The sequence below is a fragment of the Bos grunniens genome, chromosome 4, assembly GCF_055505025.1.
Source record: "Bos grunniens cultivar Pamir isolate PY7600 chromosome 4, Bosgru_T2T1.0, whole genome shotgun sequence".
Taxonomy (NCBI): domain Eukaryota; kingdom Metazoa; phylum Chordata; class Mammalia; order Artiodactyla; family Bovidae; genus Bos; species Bos grunniens.
Window position 1 is genome coordinate 109,504,612 of NC_141168.1, and position 24,939 is coordinate 109,529,550.

General features: G+C 38.3%; 1 protein-coding gene across 7 annotated transcripts in view; it reads left to right on the top strand.

Moving 5' to 3' along the window:
* CALCR (calcitonin receptor) overlaps positions 1-24,939 on the top strand; it is a 109,890-nt gene that overhangs the window by 48,980 nt on the left and 35,971 nt on the right. Inside the window, exons 1-3 of one of the 7 annotated variants that reach the window (XM_086397871.1) lie at positions 15,162-15,822; positions 19,005-19,085; positions 24,502-24,658. In XM_086397871.1, the coding sequence (XP_086253997.1) occupies positions 19,035-19,085; positions 24,502-24,658 (208 nt within the window). In that variant the 5' untranslated portion in view covers positions 15,162-15,822; positions 19,005-19,034. Of the gene's footprint in view, positions 1-15,161; positions 15,823-16,402; positions 16,814-16,845; positions 17,049-19,004; positions 19,086-24,501; positions 24,659-24,939 lie in introns of those variants that run through there. The other 6 variants (XM_086397872.1, XM_086397868.1, XM_086397874.1 and 3 more) reach the window with 6 other exon arrangements.

Genomic DNA, 24,939 nt, shown 5'->3' on the forward strand with positions numbered 1-24,939 from the left:
CTTATTCATGGTTTTATGCTCTTTGGCATAATTTCGTTCATCTTGTATCAAGGAATAGCTAACCTAAGGCCAGGTATTCTAGGAATGGAATGATTCAAAGCTAGAATTTTAGTATTTTATACTTGTTCACAATCTTAAACTGTCAAACATAGACTGTCTGTCTCACCTTAATCTCTTAATTTCTCCTAGGATTAAGAACTAATTTCTCCCCAACACAGTAATTATTTTTCCCAAGAGAACACAGTTACTTCACTATATAGAATGAAGTTGACAACTATTTTCATTTCAAACTATTGGAGAGAAATTTTAACTCAATTCTTCTAGGTTTTTTTAAAAAGGGAAATATCTTCAGTTCAGTTCAGTCTCTCAGTTGTGTCCGACTCTTTGCAACCCTATGAACCACAGCACGCCAGGCCTCCCTGTCCATCACCAACTCCCAGAGTCCACCCAAACTTATGTCCATTGAGTCGGTGATGCCATCCAACCATCTCATCCTCTGTCGTCCCCTTCTCCTTCTGCCCTCAATCTTTCCCATCATCAGGGTCTTTTCAAATGAATCAGCTCTCCGCATCAGGTGGCCAAAGTATTGGAGTTTCAGCTTCAACATCAGTTCCTCCAATGAACACCCAAGACTGATCTCCTTTAGGATGGACTGGTTGGATCTCCTTGTAGTCCAAGGGACTGTCAAGAGTCTTCTCCAACACCACAGTTCAAAAGCATCAATTCTTCAGTGCTCAGCTTTCTTTATAGTCCTACTCTCACATCCATACATGACCACTGGAAAAACCATAGCCTTGACTACACGGACCTTTGTTTGCAAAGTAATGTCTCTGCTTTTTAATGTGCTATCTAGGTTGGTCATAACTTTCCCTCCAAGGAGCGTCTTTTAATTTCATGGCTGCAGTCACCATCCGCAGTGATTTTGGAGCCCCCCAAAATAAAGTCAGCCACTGTTTCCACTGTTCCCCATCTATTTGCCACGAAGTGATGGGACTGGATGCCATGATCTTAGTGTTCTGAATGTTGAGTTTTAAGCCAACTTTTTCAGTCTCCTCTTTCACTTTCATCAAGAGGCTCTTTAGTTCTTCTTCACTTTCTGCCTTAAGGGTGGTGCCATCTGCATATCTGAGGTTATTGATATTTCTCCCAGCAATCTTGATTCCAGTTTGTGCTTCCTCCAGCCCAGCATTTCTCATGATGTACTCTGCATATAAGTTAAATAAGCAAGGTGACAATATACAGCCTTGACGTACTCCTTTTCGTATTTGGAACCAGTCTGTTGTTCCATGTCCAGTTCTAACTGTTGCTTCCTGACTTGCATACAGGTTTCTCAAGAGGCAGGTCAGGTGTTCTGGTTATTTCCATCTCTTTCAGAATTTTCCACAGTTTATTATGATGCACACAGTCAAAGGCTTTGGCATAGTCAATAAAGCAGAAATAGATGTTTTTCTGGAACTCTCTTGCTTTTTCGATGACCCAGCAGATGTTGGCAATATGATCTTTGGTTCCTCTGCCTTTTCTAAATATCTTAGAACCTGATTAATCCAGAGACTCACTCATGGACGAAGTGTTCTTGAATATTCATTTAACAAGTAACTTTCAAATTACTATGTTCTATCACATTTCAAGGAGTTGAGTGTTGTGAAGCAACATTTTTGATAATTTCTAATTTAAAATATTAACATTAATTACCCATCTGAAACTTATTGACATTTTGGGAAGGAAGAAGTAACCAAAATTTCTCCCAAATGACTTTGCAATTGTTACCCTCCATTTATTAAGTAATCCATCTTTTCCCTACCAATGTAAGACGCCACTTTTACCCTACAATAAACTCTCACGGGGAGTTAGACTTATTTATGGATTTTCCATATAGATATATTAAAACTAATTCCTTTTATACTTCTCCTTTGGTCAATGTTTTGCTCAACAAGATTTTTTTATCTTGGATAGAAAATATGTCCTCATTAAAGCCATAAGATAGAAAGTGAGGGGTCAGTGAGTCAGGTTACCTTCATAGACACAAGGAAGTCCAATGTGTGTGTGTGTGTGTAATATTGTGAATTATTACAATGTTATATTGAAAAGGCCTCTTTTAAAAGTAGAAATAGTAATCATTTATGTGTACTAATCATTCAGGGTTTATAATAATAATTTTTTAATCTTCCCGACTATGTGAAGAGGTATTATAATTATCAATACCATCTAAATTTTTTAGGATGAGTATTTTTCTCAGAGATACAGGTCATTAGCTCAAGGCTAAGTGGCTAACAAATAACAAAAAGAGATCTCAAATCTAACACAGATCTTGTGACAGTAATTCAAAGCTCTTTCTAATACTTCAAATTTCCTAGAGTTGGAAGCATTTTCAGAGTTTTGGCTTTGTGCCTAGCACTACAATAAATGTTGTGTGGTAGGAAAAAAAATCTTCAGTTCTGACTCCCTAGGTTAAGAGTGGAATCACCTCTAAAGTCCCCAATAGACTGAGCAGAGGCAAAACTGTGAAGTGGTGGCTTATCTTGTCACTAGCTTGGCACCTTTACATTGATAGTGTTCTCGCTTCAAACACCAGCCATTTCATGCTCTCGTGGTTCTAATGAGCAAACAACACATCAGTGTCCCATTCCAGTCTGTCTGCCTTGGACTTGGTCTCCTTTTCAGTTTCAGGGCTGTGAATTTACAGCTCTGTATCCTCACAGAGTCTCCAGTTGCATAATAATTGAAGAGTGATATACCAAAATCCTTTCTTCTTGGCCATCTTTACTTTACAAAGGACTTCTAGTAACTGTTACTTTTTTATTATTAAAGAAATATGTCATTATGGGAAACTTCACTTGTTATCCTAAAACTTATGATAATCTTAATCTTTGCTTAGATAAATATAAATATATATAGATATATACAATATAGGGAGAAATAAAACAGTGGAAAGACGTGAGCTCTAATTCTTTCCTTAGCATTTATAACTTGGGTAATAATGGCAAATTTCTTTGGCTGCTAGTTCTGTATCTAGCCTGTGTACATATAGTAAAACATGGTCACGTTCCACTTATCTAAGCCTCATTTCTTTATCTATAAAATGAATATACTTACAGTTGCTGCACTCACTAAGGCTTGTGAGGTACAATTGAGACCATGTGTATAAAAATCAATTGCAAAGAAACAACGAAGCATAGGATTGAGAGATTTTGAACAGTGCACTCTTAAGGATGCTAATCTTTGTAGAAATTCTGCTTCTACTTTTCTAGTCTCTACTGATATGAGGGATCTACTCTTGGCATGTAAGGAAATTGAGACTGACACAAACATATGTGCTAGTTATTCTGCAGAAGCATTGGGACTTTAAAGTGAAAAATTCCGTTATTGAAACACAGAATAACAAAGAAGCTTTCCATCTCTTCCGTTGCACTATGAGTTATCCCACAGTTTATTCTCATTATGTAAAATGGGGGCAGAAGGCCCCCAAAACAGAACTTCTTTGTCTTGGCCACGACTGAAATTATTATATTTTTTTTAATTAGGCCAGCATCACAGCAGAAACAAATAAACCAGTCAGCAAACAGAGCAGAGAAGATTAAATCTATAGGATGTCAGTATCATTTTCTGTTTTCAAGGCAAATGAAATCTCTCATGCCTTCATTTCAATGACTAAGACAAGAAGCTGGCCTTCTGGGTAGAGGTCAAGGGCAATTTGATAAGGCCCTTGATCTCAAAATATGTTAAAAATCAGAACATCTTATAAAAAAATTAGGATGAAGTTTTCTGAGCTGTTGTAAGAACCAGAAAACGTCAAGTTTCAAGAGACCTTAGACCTTATCTGCTAACAAAGCTGTTTCATTTTACAGATGGGAAACTAGAGCTGAGTTGATTAGCCTAAGATGATATGGGTATGGTGAATGGTAAAATCAGGACAAAAGAATGGATCAATAATATCACTTGAACATTAATATTCGTAACTTCAGTAATTATTTACACTCTTTAAGTTTCCTTCCAATTGTACTTATAAATACTGCTTCACAAATGCTTAGGGCACTCCCTGAAATGCTTTCTCCATCTGCCTCACACACAGAATGGTTCAGCATATAGATTACATACTCAGAGAAAGTTTTCCATGGAGAAGAAAGAGAACAGAGATGGGAATGCTGGGATTCTGCTGTTTTCATTGTCACGCTCCCCTTCATCTTTTTCTTTAGTTTGAAAGATATTCGCTCGGTTGCATCCAGTATGACTAAGGCACCATGCCTTAGTATTGCTGTTCTTGGGACATGCCGTGTCTATTACTCTTTCTTGTCTTCTTAATCTCTCTCTGCCTCATGTTTTTCATCTGCAAAATGAGGATGACAAAAGTACCTACCCTGTCTGTGAGAATTCATGAGACAGCACATATAAAGCAATTAAACATTGCTAACACATAGTAAATGCTAATAATTGTTATTCATATGACCACCATTATTATTGTTATTTGCACAATCTTTTCTTCAGACAGTGTCAGTGAAATGCCACTTTTTAAAGTAATAAGGCTATTCACATGGTACCTGGAAAAATATTGGGCCAGATAGCTCCAATATATTATTTGAGATTGTTTTTAAAAGCCAGTTTAAGTGCAGAATAATTTTCAGATCCCACTGAAGATTGTTCCTTATAATTACAATGACAGATGAAGCTTTTTTAATGTGTAAAATTTTAAATTAGGTTATTAAAGGAAAAAGTTTACCAGCAATGTGCAAGAACAATCCCATAAATTGAGACTGTCTCCGAGTAATCTTATTTCACACAGAGAGTAAAAGTTGTTCCTAATTCTAACTTTCTAAGGACTTTCCACTTCTCTGTATCTGGGCCCTATCCCTGACTTTTTGGACTTTCTAGAGGCTTCACTATTAAATTACAGTTTATTCTCAAAGAGAAATGGAATTTGCCCAGGCTACAATAAAAATAAGTGTCTATATAATGAATACTTAAAATGTTTTATGGACCCAACTTCCTTGAAGTTTATTTTAATACTGCAAGACAGGCATTATCATCCTTTAAATGAGAAAATGAAGCCTCAGAAAGACTGACTGACTTTCCCAAGGTCACACAGCTCGTAAATGCTATAACAGGATTTCACACCTAGCTTGGTCATTTGCCATGGAGAAAGATTAAGAAGCTTTACTGAAAAAACAGCATTCTAGAAATGATTACCTTTTAAAACATATAGAAATATTACAAATAAAATTTAAGAGAAAAATCAAATAAAGATTATATATGAAGAAATATGAAAAACAAGAAATACCTTTTTAAATCAGATATTCTGTAAGAAACCAGTGATTCTATATTTAATAGAGTGATATCTATATTTAATACCAGTGATATCTATATTTAATAGAGTATTTAATAGAGTGATCTAGCAAATAAAAACACATGTATGTACTTTTACTCTGAGCAACAGATGTTGTTAGATTTTTTTTAACATTCATTAACATGAATGATTAGGCTGATCTTTGAAAATAAAATTTTAAAATATTTTTTTGCAGAGCATTTGAGACTTCTAATTGTTCTTTGGGATTATTTGTATCCCAGTTTCCTTTAAAGCCAGTTTTACTTTAGGAACATCCTAGAAGCATAGTAAGAGGAGCGTGCCCTTTCTGACCGCGTGGACTATAGCCTGCCAGGTTCCTAGGTCCTGGAACCAGACAAGAATACAGGAGTGAGTAGCCATTCCCTCCTCCCGGGGAACTTCCCAAACCAGGAATCGAACCTGTGTCTCTTATGTCTCCTACATTGGCAGGCAGGGATACCTCTAGCGCCACCTGGAAAGCCCAGTGAGAGTCAGGATTCATGTGCAGGTAGAGACTATATCGCTGAACTTTCCAGGGAACACAGAGCATTGTGGAAGAGCAGTAGCTCTGCGTCCGGATTTGAGAATGGACATGTATCAATATTGTGAGAGTGTTAATGGTCTCTCTTGGCCTTCATGGGGCTTTTGGTTTGCCTTAAATGTTTTGTTTTTCCTCGTAGCAGTCTCTGCTGCTTTCTAATATTTAGGTGCCACTTCCCGTGTACAGTAATCATAAAATGGAAGGAAATTGGTTATCATAACTGATGTCACTGTTGCCATGTATTGAGGGAAAAAAATGAAACAAGTGCCATTAGGAACCAGAAGTGTTCTGTGGAGTCACACTGTCCTCTTGTGTACGTACAGAACTGATGTTGTCAGACTGCGTGGAGCTCTTCAAGACTTCCTGAAGAGCCTCATCCACTTTTGAACAAGAGTTGCCTTTTAATTAGACTGCTCAGATCATCCATATAAGTCACAGTAATTCACACTATCAAAAATATAATTGCCATAAATATTTTAGGATCTCCAGCTGGATTTAATTAAGCAAGAGCGTTCCCCCCACGTTTATATTCACCAAATGGTTGTCAGTTCCATGTAAATTTCATGAAGATCCTATGTATGTTTTTAAGATTCTGAATTAATTTAATTACCGATTATGGTACCATCAAACAAAAGACATGCTTTTCTAAAGTGAAGAAATCATCATGAATATGGGGAAAATGAAAACATAGACCATAGATTCAGAAAAACTTAGGTTTGAATTTGGACTCTACCTCTTATTCAGTGGAAGACTATAAGTAAGTCTCTTACTCTCTCTGGGTGCAGTTTCTGCCTCAATCAAATGAAGATGCCGCATACGGCATACGGTCTTTAGCTCTTCATGTTCCTCTGATCCAAGAAAACATGGAACAGAGACATGCTGACCTACTGTGACTTCAAAATACAGCGTTAGGGGATGATACATTTTTATGTCATCAATGTGAATAATTATCGAGTACTCACTACTCTGAGTTCCACTTGACAATATGATTTCCACAGTGAAATAATATAAATGAATGCCTTTGCTCATGACAGGGAAATTAATTTATAGGGAGGAAAAAAATCTCAAAAACCTTTAGAAAAAAAGTTTTTTAAAGACATAGGTCATTTCAAATCATCTCTGAAAATCCCTTCTATAGATTAGTAAAAGTAAAAGATTACTGCCGCTGCTGCTGCTAAGTCACTTCAGTCGTGTTCAACTCTGTGCGACCCCACAGACGGAAAAATAATGCCTAACTAACATGATTATAGGGAAGCTTTAGGTCAAACTTACCATGTAGGGAAATTATTTTTTTGTATACAGCCTATAAATATCCACATTTTGGAATTAGGATTACTAATTAAATTATTACTAATTTTACCAGAGATATTTTTCAAATCTATGTTTATCTTTTTGTGATATATTGATGTCATATATATATATAATTTACTTGATGCTGAGTCCTTAATCAGGACATAGTTTATAAATGCAACATTGTCCCCAGAATAAAGAAGACCAGTTTCCATTGAGGAAATAAACTGGAGATTTCTGTATTTGCCAGAAAGTTAATCTCCAAATGTAAGTATTCCAAATGTTGCTTTGGACAAAGTCTTTAGAAAGAAAATAAAACTAGTTTCTGCTTTGAAAGCAGTTGACCTCAAAAGTTTTAGATTGATTCTAAATTGGAATTTTTTGCTGAGTTATCTTGAAAGTTTTTTCATTTTGTTTTGCTTTTGTCAGATGTACTAAAAGGTCCAAAAAAACCTAGGGCATCTGTTTATTTATATTATATAAGGTTAGGAAGCCTATTAGTTCTTAAGTACCCTGTTAGGGTCTTCTCTTTCCCAGATAACAATATCATATTTCAAATAATTTGAGTCTAAGAGTTGCCAGCAACTCTTGAGAGAATGACTCCCCAAATTACCTTTTCAGTGATGTGCAAGATAAGACTTCATCATTTCCTGTCTAAAAACCAATATTGTTGGAAACAATTTAAGGTATTTGGGGTAAATACACCACTTCATCCCATTCACTCTGTTAGAACTAAAGCTCCCAAAATATTTAGTTATTGGTCATTATTTTATTTTTTAAATTTTTGTTCATTCATTCAACAAATATCTATTGACTATACCTTATGATATACTCTTATGTAGAATGGTCCATCAGAGAATAATGAATCCTAAGGCTGGAAGGGACCTAGTCCAGTTTTTCCAACTAGAGATGAACAAACTGATACCTGGCGCGTTGCATCTTTTACTTATGATTAGTTACATTAGACTAACACATCTACTTAGTGGGAGAACTGAAACTTGGCAAATACTCTTCCTTAATCTTTTCCTGAGCCCTTAAGCTGTATTTTATTACAGTTACCTATTGTTACATAAAGTATTACCCCAATATTCAATAACTTAAAACAATAATCAGCATTTATTATCTCTGGCTGTTTGTAAGTCAGAAATTTAGACAGGACACAGAGGAAACAATTTGACTTTGTACCTTGATGCCTGAAGTCTTATAGGTAAGGTGCCGCTGCTGCTGCTAAGTCACTTCAATCGTGTCCGACTCTGTGTGACCCCATAGACAGCAGCCCAGAATCATGTAAAGGCTCTATCATCACTTGCATAGCAGTTGACGCTTGGGCTGTCAATCAGAACACCCAAACTTGGCCCTTCTACATCTTATAACATGAGCTTTTATACAACATTGTGGCTGGGTTCCAAGGGCAAGTGTCTCAATGAAAAGAGAGAGCCAAAGAGAAACCAATAAATAGGCTTTTATAGCTGAGCCTATGAAGTCATAGAGTCACTTCTGCCACACTCTGTAAGTCAAGTCAATTACTAAAGTATCCCCAAATTGAAGAGGCATGAATATAGATACCACCTCTTGAAGGAGGGTCCACACCACATCATTAGATGACATGAGATGAGATTTATATTGAAGCTGCCATATTTGGGAGACTACCATCTGTAACAAGTCAAAGGTTATTTATGGGAGCCTGGTACAATTTGAAAACAATGTCCATCACTTTTTCATGTAAAGGAGCAAGACAACACAACTCCATCAAGAATACATCCCTGAAAAGCCTAAAGCCAATGTTGCTTTAATAGCATAGCTCAAACATACACACACACACACACACACGCACTATATATATATATATATCCCTTCCACATTTAATATTCTGGGTTTTTACCATATCTTCATGCTTATTAATGCTACATGAATGATAGTAGTAAGACCCCTGAAAAAAAATGAACAATAATTGTTATTTTCCACACTGGAAAGTGAAAGAAATTTTAGTGTCCTCATATGGATCCTCAAGAAATCAGAAAAAAGAAATTACAATATATATGGAGATTTACCATATAAAGTCATATTAGAAAACCTCTCATTCTTTTAGAATATTAAGGAATATTTATCTGACTGTTAGACAGGAATCATTGACAAAGTTTAAACCTAATAGGATATTATTTTCTGTTGTGATTAACACAAAATAACCAGAGTGATTAAGACATTTTAAATCATTCAACTAATTTGACTTCATGATGGAAAATCTTAGTTTTACTTTTTATTTTTAAGACTTATTACACTGGCATCTTGTTTGGGAAAATATTTTTTATCACCCTTTCTGTTGCTAATGTAATTGAGCACATATCAACATAATTTAGCAAATTTAAACTGCTTTGACTTGCAATTACCAATTTAGCGGCAGACACAGGGGCCCACTCTTATTATCATATTTAGCAGCCATCTATCATACTGCATGTAATAACTTAAATGAATGCGTAAAGATAGCACTAAAAGGTAAGATGAAAAACTCTCTCTAAGCCTCTCAATTTAATGGCAAAGCTAATTTGCTGCTTAGGTCCCAAAGGAAGGCCATCCTTATTAATTCATCCTTTCTAACCACTAAACGTGTAGATGGTCTAAGTCCTTATTCTAATTTTCAAAGCTCTATCAATTTACTTGGGAATTATTTTCTAAATATTTTTAGAATTTTAAATATAGTCATTGAATTAAAGATGTAGCTGGAACAGAGTCTTCGATTCAAGTATTATTAATTGAATAACCTTAAGTCAAACCCCAACTGAAGAGTCCTTTAAAACTAACTTGAATTCTAACTTGAATTTCATTCCTAAAGAACTAAATATATGTATAAAATTTTTCTTGATATTATAACACTACAAAGGCAATGTTAAAAGATTTATTCATTTCCCAATTGTGGCAATTATATGTTATATCCTATAAAAAATGAAATTATTTCAATGATTCTGTTGACTAAATAAATTCCTTTGGGTATATACCAAATGGCAATAGAAGTTATCATTGTACTTAATATCTATGCTTCCGTAAGATTCTTCAGGGGTATCCAATGACATATTATAGACTTGATCCTTAAGTTAATCAGAGATTCAAAGTTTTGTGAAATTTGGACCATTGATTCTTACAGATAAAAATGGAGACATAGCCATCTTCATCTTGTCCATGTGGATAATTGCAGAGGGAAGGCAAATTTTATCAGCCTAATTCCAGTCCTGCACACACAATGATATAGGTGTGGTTTCTTCTGCTTTCTTTCTCAGTAATTCTGTCTCTCCTTGGGGCCTGATTTAACTTCCAGGCTGTCTCAAGAACCCCAACATTAAGAGCACAATTGGCCTGCCTTACCTGGCCATTCCTTCTGCCTCTTTTCAATCCGGGCTCACTGCTCTCCCTGCTTTTCCTTACCCTCCCAGCTGGTCGCCCTTTTGAAATGCTGCTGTTACACTAAGGTTTTCTCAGTCAGGTGTTAACTGATGTAACAGCTTAATGGGTCCCCCTTTTCCCACCCCCTCACGTCATTGGAGGGTGCCTTTTCAACAGGGAGTGTTCTGCGGCCTTATAATTACATTAAGGCTGCTCAACTTCATTTTCACTAAACTAACCCTAATTTGGCTCTTTGGGACTTTATTCCTTTCTGATTATTAGTCACTTTCAGGAGGAGAAGTTCTTGCTTAGAAAAGTAAGCTAGAAAGCAGAGACCCTCCAGATCTTACACAGTCCTAAGTGATCAAACAAATATTTAATATAGAAATCTTTAGCTGGGACCAAAATCTACGGTCTGCTCCATAATGGTATGTGTTTCATCATTATTTGGTTCCCACCCACATAACACGTCTGTAATAACTGTTAGCAGTTCATTCACGACCTCTGGCCATTTAACTTATTTCCATTGAAAATTTTACCATGTTTGCTCTGTCTTTGGTCATTGAGTTGCTGAGTCATGTCCAGCTCTTTGTGACCCCATGGACTATAACCCGCCAGGCTCCTCTGTCCATAGAATTTTCCAGGCAAGAATATTGGGGTGTGCCACCATTTTCTTCTCCAGGGGATCTTCCCAACCCAAGGATCAAACCCCCGTCTCCTTTTAGGTGGGCAGATCCTCACCATAGAGCCACCAGGGAAGCCCTTGTTTTGTCTTAGTTTATGATTCAATTTTGTTTTATGCTTTTTCTTTTTCTGTTTTTATGATCAGTTCAGTACTCACCATGGATATACTTACTATCTGGGCAAAAATCACCCTAGCGAAGCATTTTAATGACACAGCACTCTATTTTTGATGGTAGCTCAAGGCAGCTTGTTCTCAGTGCTCTTTCCCAAGAAATTGTGCAGAAAATGTCCAGAAGGAGAAGACAAGATCTATTAAAATACCTAATATCCCTTGATGTAATGTCTATTTCTTTGGAAACACTCTGGAGATATCCAGGAATGGATGTTCTCAATGACTTCTTTCCAAGAAATTCTCCAAAGAAAGAAAGTATCTTCCCCTCTTTAAACAGTATTATTAAACAGAATATTTGTTGTTTGGCACTGGTAGCTCAGACAGTAAAGATTCTGCCTACATTGCAGGAGACCTGTGTTCAATCCCTGTTTTTGGAAGATTCCCCTGGAGAAGAGAATGACAACCCACTCCACAATTCTTGCCTGGAAAATCCCCTGAACAGAGGAGCCTGATGGGCTACAGTCCATGGGGTCGCAAGAGTCGGACACCACTGAGCGACTAACGCAAACACACACCTCTCCTTCTATTCAGAGGTTACAATGATAGTGTATACTAGGAATTGCAATGCTGAAATTGTAAGAATTTGTTGTATTCTTTCCCTGCTAGTGGGAACTTCCAAAAAAAAAAAGCAAAGTGGTGATAAGCAAAATGGAAAATTGGGGCCATTTTCTGTAATATCTCTGAACATGTTCTGCCTTTGTTTATATTTTGTCAGTTGTTTTTATCAGTTTATTATGACTAGTGTTTTCATTGGCCATTGAGATTCATTTCCCTTTATAGTTTGGTAATTACATTTGTGAAATATACTTTTAATACCTAATCACCATCAGGGCACTCTTAAGGGATGTAGTTAGAAAGATCATCAGACATTATGTCTTAAATGCATTGCTAATTCAGTACTAACTCTTTTTTTTAATTGCAACTTGCTATTGTGTCATGAACAGAGCTTTAATTATACAGAATGGTCCTTGCTGAAATGGCACTCTCTTTGGTCTAAGCACCTTCTTTCAATTTATGGAGTATTCCTTTGGGGAATTATTGTGAAACATTTTTAAAATTATACTTCCAGTTACTGGAAGACAGATTGAAAGCAGAACCGAACAGTTAAGGTGAGATGAGTATAACTTTTCCTTTTCCTCCCTACAGCTTTCTTCTTCTGTGCTCCAAAGCTACACCACAGGGAACATTCATATTAGCAAGACTGAATAAAACCCAGAACCTGCATCCCTAAACCAAATAACATTCATTAAGATTGCTTCCTTGGTGTTCTTAATTAAATCAGTTAAATGATTGGAGAAGTCTTATTTATGAACCATAACTTCTTTATATACTGAATTTTTTTTTTAAAGCAAACTGGCAAAGTGAGTCATGAGCAAGTTCTTCACAAATACCAAACTTTCTGTAATAAAGCAGGTGGCAACATGTTCTCTTCACCTTTAATATTAGGTTGCCACACTGAAATTGACTTGGACACCATCAATTAAGATAAATGTCCTTTAGATCATATTAGGGTCATGGTGGGAAACAACTGCTATGATGGAAACTATTTACATCATCACGGCTTACATTTAGCCATCCAACTAGGCTGACCATCCCTGATATGATTAATCCTGCTTAATCTCTTTATTTCCCACACCCCCCTCCCCAGGAATCGAGCTAACTTTATAGAACCTTTTGAACTGCTCACACAGCCATGAAAAAAGGATCATTTCCAAGGTGCTCAAATTTCAGGGAAATGGCTCCTTAAATAATTTAATAAGAACAGGGAAGCTTTGTAATAATTAAATTACATTTGACGGCACTTTTCAGTATTTAGTAAATATATGCTACTGAATTGGAAATACAAGGGCAAACTTGTCCCTTCTAAGGTTGAATATCTGTGTGTGGGATCTCAGAATCGTGGGTGCATAAGGGTATGTCCCACTCAGACATTCTCTGTAGTGTGTAATGGCTGATAAGAGCAAGAAATGCATCTGACTCAGTAATATTTAAAGAGTGAATTTATAAATACAAGAAATGCTTTCTTGTATCGTACAACATGAAGAATATAGCCAATATTTCATAATAACTGGAAATGGAAAGTAACCTTTAAAATTGTATAATTTTTTAAATAAAAGAAAATATTCTTAATCACTAGAGTCAGAGAAATTAAAAAATTTTAATTCTTTTATTAAAAAAATGTAGTGCTTTCTGCCTTTTCCCACCGCAACTCCATTTCTGCACCCACAAATTTGGAGGTACACACACAATGAATAGCCGAGTTATGGAAGAAAGGAGAGAAGCTTGGGCTGCTTTACAGCTGGTGAGCCTTAGTATAACAGCACCTGTGGTTAACAGCCAGCAATTGTTCTGATAGATGGATGTTTAAGTAGCAACAATTGTTAAATATTTTGAATAAAACCACAGGTCATTTCTTTATTTAACCCATTTGTTCTGGGGCTAAGCACCTTCTACCTTAAGATACCCTTGAGATCAGCGCCAAACAAAATTCCTAAAGGTAATTAAGAGAAATTGAACTGAGCGAGAGAATGGACTATGGTCGTGGGTTACATCTATTCCAACTAGACCCAGCCTTAGAGGTTTCACTGGCAGAAGATTGAACCCAACTAGGGAAAATTCTGATGTGGGACAAGATAGTAAGTCAGAGTGTGTACTAGTTTGGGGGTCCATGATTTAGGCTCACCAGAGCTCTTTCACTAACTTTCTAATCAATTTAAGGGAAATCATTTCAGTAGGTTTTCAGTTAAAAATTCAGAAAACTTGAATTCTAGAATCCCTTCCAGTTCCATCGTCTGATCAAATCAGGCACATTTTTTTCTGAAAGAGAATTTTTTCAATAGTGTGTAAAATAACATAATAACAAGTATGCTGCTGCCGCTGCCGCTGCTAAGTCGCTTCAGTCGTGTCTGACTCCGTGTGACCCCAGAGATGGCAGCCCACCAGGCTCCCCCGTCCCTGGGATTCTCCAGGCAAGAACACTGGAGGGGGTTGCCATTTCCTTCTCCAATGCATGAAAGTGAAAAGTGAAAGTGAAGTCGCTCAGTCGTGTCCGACTCTTCGTGACCCCATGGACTGCAGCCTCCTCCATCCATGGGATTTTCCAGGCAAGAGTACTGGAGTGGGGTGCCATCGCCTTCTCCAAATAACATGTATAGGAAGACTAAAATCATAAACCTACAGTTTTAAATTCCTGTGGGTATTTATAGACTGTTTTAATGCTTGTATGCCATTGAATTGTACCTAAATATTTTAAAGTTTGACTTAAATACATACATCCTGCTTCTCTCAGGGGTGAAATCATAAGACCTTTCATATTCAGGTGAATTCTTTACCACTGAGCCACCAGGGAAGCCCTGATACATATATGTATGCTTTTGACTTACTAGTGGGCTTGAAGTCAATCAAAAACAATGCGTCATGATCAGTGTATGACACTTGAAAATTACAGTTTACATCCTGAGTTTCCTGGCATACTAATATGTAAATTGAATATACTTTACTTCGGGGCGGGACAAGTATATTGAGCATTGTATGGTCAGGCTTCTCAGGATGGTTATTTTCTTGCTTTCCGTACATCCCCTGCTTGACCGGAGCCTACTTCTCTCACATGAATATCCAATCCCCTTAATGATAGGACCTAAATAGTAACCGTCCACGTGATTGCCCTCTGCCCCAGCTGCTGGTTTCCCTGGTAACCAAACCAACATGGTGACTGAAACAACATGACGTCATTCCCCTTTGAAGGGTCGCAGCTTTCCCCACCCCGCTGCCCCACCCTGCCTGCCTGCCAGCTCCTGGCAGGCGGTATCACTCCAGAGCCCACATCAGTAAACACCTGAGTCTCTGTTGCCATCTCCTATACCTCATGGGTCCCAAGGCTGGGCAACTACAAGGCTTGTAGACCTACACAGTGCAGCCCTCTGTCAATCCTAAAGGAAATCAACCCTGAATATTCATTGGAAGGACTGATGCTGAAGCTCCAATACTTTGGCCACCTGATGTGAACAGCCGGCTCATTAGAAAAGGCCCTGATGCTGGGAAAGGTTGAAGGCAGGAGGAGAAGGGGACGACAGGGGATGAGATGGTCAGATGGCCTCATCAAATCAATGGACGTGAGTGTGAGCAAACTCTGGGAAATACTGAGGCTCAGGGAAGCCTGGCATGCTACAGTCCAGTCCATGGAGTCACCAAGAGTCAGACACGACTGAGTGACTCAACGAACAACAGCAATCACTGGTGAGGCAGCCAAGAGGCCAAAAAACTCCTGTGAGCCCCAAGATATCAGAAAACAAGGATGGGTGTGAAAAGTTGAGGAAGTGATCGGAGGAGGCAGTCCACCAGCATGTATGACCCTGCTGACCACCACGAGAGATGAGAGATGTCTTTCTCTTCCATTAAACTAATGATCTCCTGCTAACCTCAGAGCCTCTTACAAGTTTAAAGGTAGCTGTCCCATGCTCCTGGCTCTTGTGACTATGTGGGGATGGCTAAAGAATACAGACAAAGTGTAAGGACATGGATTATCTAGGATGTTAGCTGGTCAGGTAAGACAAGCATACCCCCAACCACCAGCCCTAAATGGCTACAGACACAGGCTTTAGGAGTGTTATCTCAGGGGCCGGCTCATGAGTTGGAGGTGGCCAGTTAACCAGAAGGGTTTGGGGCCCATGGCAACTGCAAAATACCCTTGGGCTTCTGCTCCTAGCTATGGAAGTGGGAAGAGCAATGATACTGCATAATAATAGCTACGTGTAGTCTACAATGTGTTACAACAGGTGCAACCCCATGGACTGTACAGTCCTTGGAATTCTCCAGGCCAGAATACTGGAGTGGGTAGCCTTTGCCTTCTCCAGGATCTTCCCAACCCAGGGATCGAACCCAGGTCACCCACATTGCAGGCGGATTTTTCACCAGCTGAGCCACAAGGGAAGCCCAAGAATGCTGGAGTGGGTAGCCTATCCCTTCTCCAGCGGATCTTCCCCACCCAGGAATCGAACTGGGGTCTCCTGCACTGCAGCCAGATTCTTTACCAACTGAGCTATCAGGGAAGCCCCACAACAGGTGCAAGGTGTTACAAAGGCCTACTGGAGCTGTAGAGCAATGCAAGATGGCCACAAGTTCAGGAAGGGGCCAATACAGATGCTACACACTAGCATTTCCACCTGCCCCTCAGGCTAATTGAAAGGATGAAGGGGCTAATAATGACAATTGAGATGGGAAAACTCTCTCTCTACATGTGAACACGTCCCAGGAGCACCCACTCCAGTGTTTACATCATGTTAACCCAGAGGCAACTGGTCAACACCATCCAAGTTCAACTGTTGACCACCTGAGGACTGCTGCCAGTGGTTGGTCAGGACAATAGCTTGCTTTTGCTCTTGCCACAGGATCTGCTCCCAGAAGAACACATTATAAATCACCCTGGGGCTGGCAGGTACGGCCCCGGTGGTTTGGATTTACTTCCTCGTGGGGGTAATATTAGAAAGGGATTTAAAGGCTTCACCTGTCTTCTACTCAGCCCCACCTCAAACTACTAAAGGAATTAATTAGGGCACCATCATCTTACCCTTGGTCCATTATACTGTCTCTCCAGTATTCGGCACCAGCTCTGGGAACTAGGTCTGGACAAGTGGGATCATACTACAGACCAAGATAAAAACCACAGCAGGGTGGTATTATCTCAGAATGTTCTTACTGCTTGTATTTTGCTTAATGGTCATAGCTCCCCTGTATTGGGCCTGCTGACCATCTTACATCCTCTCCTTAGTCTAAGTGGAGGGAGTCTGTTCATGGACTGGGCGACAGTAGTGACCTCACTGTGAAGTGAGTTTGATTACTGGGTCCACGGGTTGCAGAGTCGGACAGGACTGAGCGACTGAGCGTGCATTGTTGTAGTGAGATGACACTGTATCCTCATCTGGACTTCCAGATGAAAGTTGGCCTGAAAAGCCCCTGGCTCCAAAGTTTGCCCACCTCTTGGCTGCTGTTACCTGTATTGCATGTGTGGTGTTTGGTTGCAGCACGCCTCTATATGCCTGACCCCAGCGATATCACAGAAAAGGGGTAGGCCAAGATTGCAGGGATCCTGCAGAGTATGTAGGGATGGAGCGTATGGTCAGGCCACTCAAGATGGCTGCTCTCTTGCTCTCTATACATCCCTGCTGGACCAGGCTTTGTTTCTTTCAAGTGACTATCCAGTCCTCTTAATTATAGGCCTAATTAATAACTGCCCCCATGCTTGCTCCCTGCCCCAGCTGCTCGTTTCCCTGGTAACTGAGCCAACCTGATGTGAACTTCCCCCTAAGGAGTAGCCTCCTTCTCCCCCGAGAAGCAAAGATTGCCACCATGTCCTGCCTGGTGTTTGCTGACAATGGTGGGATTTGTTCCAGGACCTTTGGCTTAAGATCCCCTCTCCAGTGAACAGTTGATGTTTCCGCCGTGGTCTCCAGGCCCTTTCTTTGGTCTGCAGTCTTATAGGCCTACAGGGTACAGCCCAACAGGCACACAGTGTGGATACTAAGTCAAACCAGAATATGTAAAATCTGACAGCGGTACAATCAACATGGCATTAGATGCAATTATAACCACTCACCCTTATTTGAAACAGTTTTCACACAAATCCCACTGAAGAAAGGAAACGTTTGTGTTAAAAAATTTTTCTCACCCCTTTATTTTTCCATGTATAAAATTATCTGCGGGGAAATGAAAAACTGTTTATTTGTGACAAAGCAGCCTTTGTGCCCTTGAGTAGGACTGGTGAGCTGTTAGGTGACAAACCCAAGTCTTACTGTGGAAGAAATTTATTCTTAATAGCAACTTGAAACTTGAAGAATTTATAGGAAAGAAAAATCCTCAGGGCTCTAAATAAACTATTTAAATGAAAGTTGGCTTTGGATTACCCAGAAGGCATGGCTATTAGTCCTTTACAAAGCACAAATTTTATTTATTCGTGCCCATGGAAGTGACTTTTTTGTGGATGTTTCCAGTGAAAATTTCAGCAGTTCTTTTGATGCTATGTGTTAATTGAGGTCCACATTGATTGCTCTTGATTTCTCAGAATCTTTTATTGTGGTCCTGACATGTAAAGGGGGCTCAAGAATTTCTTACTGGGAGAACTTTAGACAACAACCAGACAACAGTCTCTCCAGGTTGAGAGGAGGGGCAATGAAATATGCAGTTGCATTTGCCTCTAAAAATACTGTTCTCTTTTTTTTTTTGTACCTCTTTTTTTATTGGAGAATAATTGCTTTACAATGTTGTGGTTGTCTCTGCCTTACATCAATGTGAATCAGTCATAATCATATACATATATCCCCTCCCCCTTGAGCCACCCTGCCCATTCCATCCCTCTAGGTCGTCACAGCGCGCCAGGCTGGGCTACCTGTGTTATACAACAGCTTCCTGCTAGCTATCTCTTTTACACATTATAGTGTGTGTGTGTGTGTGTGTGTGTGTGTGTGTGTGTGTGTATGTGTGTCAAGCACACTGTTCTTACTTTACATGGATTTTACTCAGGGTGTCTTGGGACACTGATCTTCAAGTCAGATGAACAGGGGAGAAAAAGGCCACAGGCAATATTAGAGCTACATTAATTTAAATGTCTTTGTTACTTTTATATTTTTTAGGTCTTAAAAGACCGTTTTCAAAGGCCCAAGATGAAGTTCACACTTACACGCTGGTGCTTGACCCTGTTCATCTTCCTGAATGTAAGTGAAACAGAGTTATTTTAAGCTATGTTAATCAAGAATGCTGAAACAGTAAGGTTGAGTATAATTGAGCAAGGGTAGGCATTGTTCCCCAGAAGAAAAACGATAATTTTCTTCAGTATTTTGTTAACAAATCTCCTCTTTACATTATTCAAGGAAGACTATTACTAACATTCCATGCCTGTCAATTTAATTTTAAGGGGATTTACTTTTTATAATGTTACACATCAAAGTTTATGGGAATAATTGCTAATGCAGTCCTTCCTTCTGTACCTGTCTGAATGAGGATAGTGTACTATGTAAGGCAGCCGTGTTATTTTAATCTTCAGATAAAGTACAATATAATTTGCTAAAGGTGATCCAGTACTTGGAAATGCATGTATCTTCATGCCATTGGAAAGAAATTTTAAACAAGAATATTGTAGAAACTATTGGAATATTTTCTTTTGTCTGTAAATGTCTAAGCCTTATATCATATTCTATAGATGCAGAGAGATTGGTATATTTTATTCATATTGATATTGTTATTCATATTTCAAATGAAATCCTATGTGATCAACTATATGTGAATATTCCTGAATTTTGCTTCACAAATCATGTAACTAGACATTGATAGAAGAAATGACAAAGTAACTACTAGATAATAAGATAGTTTGAATATTATCCAATCATCTATTTTTTTTAGGAAAGACTAAACAAAGTCTTTTAACAAAGACTACAAAACTTTTGGTGTGTTTTTTTTTTAATAAAGCTCACCTTTTAAAAACTCTTACCTAGTACATTTTAAAATTCAAAGATTGAAAGAATTTCATATATTTGCATGAGCATGGCAGGTGCCTTGTGGTTTGTAGGCATCTTTTTACTAGCAAGCATGATTGCACAGGGCACTTACGTGGCTTTATGAGGTCTTCACTGTGACAAGCAGAAATTTTGCTTCTGTTTGGATTATATATTTGATCTGGAGGATTTGTCCATAAAATTTTTGATATATCAGTTTTCTTCTAAAACACTCATTATGTTCCACATTAATATTCTTCAAAGAAAAGTAAAAATTTTCATGACATTAATTACTCTAAAATGTCACTTCTTAGATACATTATTATGAAAAACCACTACCAATATATTTACTGAATTCTACCAACCTGATTTCCAAATGGTCTTTAAAAATTATCAGTCTGGTTCACCACATTCCCTTAGCCTCATCTACATTTACCGAAAGCAGTCATCACTTTCTCTTCTTGTGCAGTAACGCAATAGGCTTAGAACAGTGCTTGGCTCATAGTGCCCCAAAGATGCTAGTGAGGACGATGACAGTGGCCACACCAACAACGAGGAAGACAGAGAGAAAGCAGGCTCTTCTGAGAAGCATTTGTTGTTCTTGGTCACTTAACTGTGTTCCCCGATTTGTGTTGAATTTATGACACCATGGACTGTAGCCCGCCAGGCTCCTCTGTCCATGGGATTCTCCAGGCAAGAATACTGGGGTGGGTTGCCATTTCCTGCTCCAGGGGATCTTCCCGACTCAGGGATCCAACCCAGGTCTCTTAGTCTCCTGCATTGGCAGGTGGGTTCTTTACCACTAGCGCCCCCTGGGAAACCCCTTATGATATATATAGGAGTTTTATATAATGCTTAAGTAGAAAGTACATAGTCAGGCGTCTGATCCCATCTGGAAGAAGCAAAGCTAACACTTGACAGACCTCTAGTTCATCCTTTACTTTGAAAAGTATAAGTAACTGAAAACTACAAATCATCCTAACAGAGACATTATCATTATTAAGAACAGCGACATGGAAAGTTGGTCATATAAACTTGTGAATTCTGGATGCATCTTCCCATTAGAACAGGTCTGTCTGTGACAGTCTGTAGAAACGTCCTTCAAGCCAGTAGCATGGATCCCCATAGTCCGTAGCTTTGGATCATTTCTAAAGTTCTACACAGAACTGCTCTCTTCTTGCTCTCTCACTGTTCTTCTGGAAACCGCCTGTAACACACAAGGAAGCTGATTGCCTTACATCAAAGGAATTGCTTAAGCAGACAGCCATTCAAATCAGATTGCTTTATTTCTAGACCCCATGACTAGTGTGGATGGGACCTTCTAGAATGTAAGCTCCACGAGGGCAGGGACCTTGCTGGGTTTGTTCTCCCTGTTGACTCTTCAGAACCTAGGACAGTGCCTGACATATGGAAGGCATTCAAAGTAGAAGAACACTGATGTTTCCTCGGCGGACTACAGCTGTCAGTGGCAGCTTGGTGGTCGTATGTGTGGCGCCATCTACTGGAACGTTTAGGAGTGACATCACATATATGGCGACTAAACTGCTGCATAGGACAACAATTAACAGGTGTTTTTTGGTTTGATTTTGGAAGCATCATGCAAGATGGCTTGAATGCAAAACTTCGAATTTCAGTCTTTATGCAGAAAAACATGTCCTTCATGTCTCATTTCTATCTTCACGTGAGCATAAAATTATATATTTACATTCCACAAACATATAAAATAAACACATATGATAAGTGGAATATTGTTTTCACACCACTTGGTGGTTTAATCGCTACTGTTTATATTTTCCCTCTTTACTGCTGAAAATTGTACCACCTCACTAGCAATTTTTATCTCTGAAATCATCAGCAAACAGTTTAATATGAAATTTACATGTTATTTTTCAGCAGTAGTAATTCCATGATTGGAATTACATAGATGTAATGGTTATATATGTATATATGTCATGGATACATATATAACAGACGCCTCAACTTGTATGTTATTTTCAGAAGAAAATCACTGAAACATTCAGCTACCACTGGAAAAACTGCATTGTCAGTGCTCCAACATGAACCAGACCAGGCGCGGACTCAGATTATTATGGCCCCTCTGAGGACAGAAGTTCTAATTTCTCATTCCCTCAGTGTTGAAACAATCTCCGTTGAACCATGTTACAGGAAGTTCACTGGAGTTTGTTTCAACATTGGAGGAATGATAAGATGCTACTGTTGTCTACATGAACTACAGCTACTTTTTCAGATGGTCATGTCGCCATGATTACTGGTGTTTAAGACTGCATTGAACCAAATAATGTTGTCATTGAAAATACAGGTTTCCACTTGCTATTCTTGCACATACTGCCTCCCCATGGCCTCCATGAATATCCAGCTAAAACAGGAGCATTTAATGGGTTGTTCAGTCTGTTTAAAAATAGAATTCAGAATGTTTCTTTGGTCAAGCTTAAGCAAAATAGTTCCTAGTGTCTAGCGTATCTAAGTGGCAGAAAAAAATTATATATGACATCATATTCTATTACAACATAATGGTTTTCAGCCACATTGATAAGGGATGTGTACACCTTTAATCATCATTGTCAGTGTGTTCATTTCTTCTGTCTTGAATTCTAGAGGCATTAAAATTAGAAATAATCCTAACACTTGGAGTGGTGTCAACTACATTTGCAATAAGTGTTCATATAGAGTTGCAACCATAATGTTACAACAATAATAAATATTCATCCTCTTCTGTTTGCAAGTGATTTCTGCTCAGATGACTTGCTGATGCTTCCACATCCAGTCCAAAAGAGAACTTATCTTCTCCCCCAAGAAAGGTTTTCCTTTCTTAATGTCTTCTCTTTCTCTTTCTCAAGACACTACATTTTTTTTTTCTTAGCTGTATTGGCTAAAATATCTAGGCCATTTGACTCTTACTATTCTCCATTCCTTATCAGGTCTACTTCAGTGCTTTTATTGAAAAAGTGCTGAGTTGCTGTTTCTTGGTCCATCTTAAGGTGATGTGGTCCATGCCTTGAGCTGCCTGGCTGGCCTTCCCAGCTCTAATCTGATGCCTAACTCTCCTTTCACAATCTTCACTGGTCAAAAAACTGCAAGACATCTTTACTTCATCATGCTTTTAAAATACTGGCTAAAATATCTTGAGCCTTTCATGTCCGAAAAGTTTTTTGTTTTCATAGGGCTCTGTATTATCTGATTTTCCTTGATTTCAGTTCTTACCCTCAAACATGCTCCCCTCCAGTTTGGTTTCTGTACAATTTCACACATGCCCTTTCTTTCCTCTGGGCTTACCTGTGTGCCTTACCTTCCATCCAGAAGGCCTTCCCTCTCCTCTCTGCCTATGCAGACAGTCCATATATTCAAAGTCTAATTCTACCTTGGATCTGTAGTCATTCCCATCTTTTCTTGCTCCATGCTCTCTCTCCACTATTAATTTTTATTGTTTAGCCTTTAGTGATAGACTGTCTCATGGGACAGGATGCATTGTCTACACAGTGAGATATGCTAGAAAACAGTGAGGCTCTACCATGAATAGCCTGGGGTATATGGAGTAGAAGGATATTTATTTTAGCAACTGTGGAGAATAGAGAAAGGTATGTAATGCTATCTCTGCCATCAGTACATTGGGTAAACTTCCATCTTAGAATAATTTAAACAGAATAAGGCCAATTAAGTGTTTCAGTAGGTGTGATAGAAAGCCAGGAGTATTTCTAACTTGAGAAAAACAGAAGTCAGTGCAGGTTGACGCTTGCAAGTCTCCTCCAAAAAACTCTCTATGCAGAACATGGATATAAAAAAATTCCAATTCAAACATAATCAAAACATCAGAGCCACAAAAGAAATTGAAATCTATCTAAACACAACATAAGACAATTTGTCAGACATCCATCTTTTCAGATACACAGACATACAACTTTGATTAATAGGACCTATGATGGTAATGAAAACTAACAGACTGACAAAATAATGTCAGCCTGCACTGAAAATTTAGAAGCACTAGGAAAAATATTTAAGATTTACCTTAATTTTCAGCAGTGAAAATCAATTACCTTATATAGGTCATCTGCTGATGAAACCAGTTTAAAGAGATTAAGGCAATTATCCAAAGCAGAATATTTCAAAAGAACATATTATGTTTGTTCTGTGGAATAAATGGGGTAAATTTTTTGGCAGTGTGTGCAATCTAAGTACAAACAAATCAGTTGAAAGAATCCAATTAAAACTTATTTATTGCACTAATATATCTACTTTGAATAACATGATTCATGATTCTTAGGAGCTCCAAGGAAAACAAAGTTGATTTAATATTCATATTTTTTGGAAATCAGGTTATTTATTTCTAAACTTTACATTGATAATAAAATTTTAAAAATCTTGTAATGAGGTGCGTGGGTCTGTGTGCATGCTATACATTTTCAGCGTGGATGAAATGAATGAGAATATGAAATTTTTAGGTAGAATTTATAGATGAAATATAAATACACTTAAATTATAAAGAAAAAATAATCCATGTGGAGATGGTGCATAATTGTTGCTTATAGAAGGAAAATAAATGTTTTCATACTTTTTGCTCGTCTCATTATATATTCTCCTCTCTCTACTCTCCGTAAGTAACTCCATTTCCTGTCTAATACAGCGCCCGCTTCCGGTTCTTCCTACCAGTTCAGATTCCACCTACTCTCCAACACTGGAGCCGGAGCCATTTCTCTTCCTTGTAGGAAAACAGAAGCTGTTGCAGGCACAGCACAAATGCTTTGACCGAATGCAGAAGTTACCCCCCTACCAAGGAGAAGGTAAAAAGAAGGCTGTATGTGAATGTGTGTTTCAAACATTAGTAAAGGCTGATTTTCTTCTGGGGGTAAATATGTGTTAACTCAATTAATTTAATATGCCAATGTTTTTAACAGTGGCTTTCATACTGTGGTATGTTTGTGTATTTTATGCCACAGACATGCCTAGTTTCTTTGCTCAGGTTCATCTGACTGCTTTTGGTTAACATCTGCCCCTAAGACAAAATTAAGTAGAGTAGCCCAGTAGTGGCTCAGCAGTAAAGAATCTGCCTGCCAATGCAGGA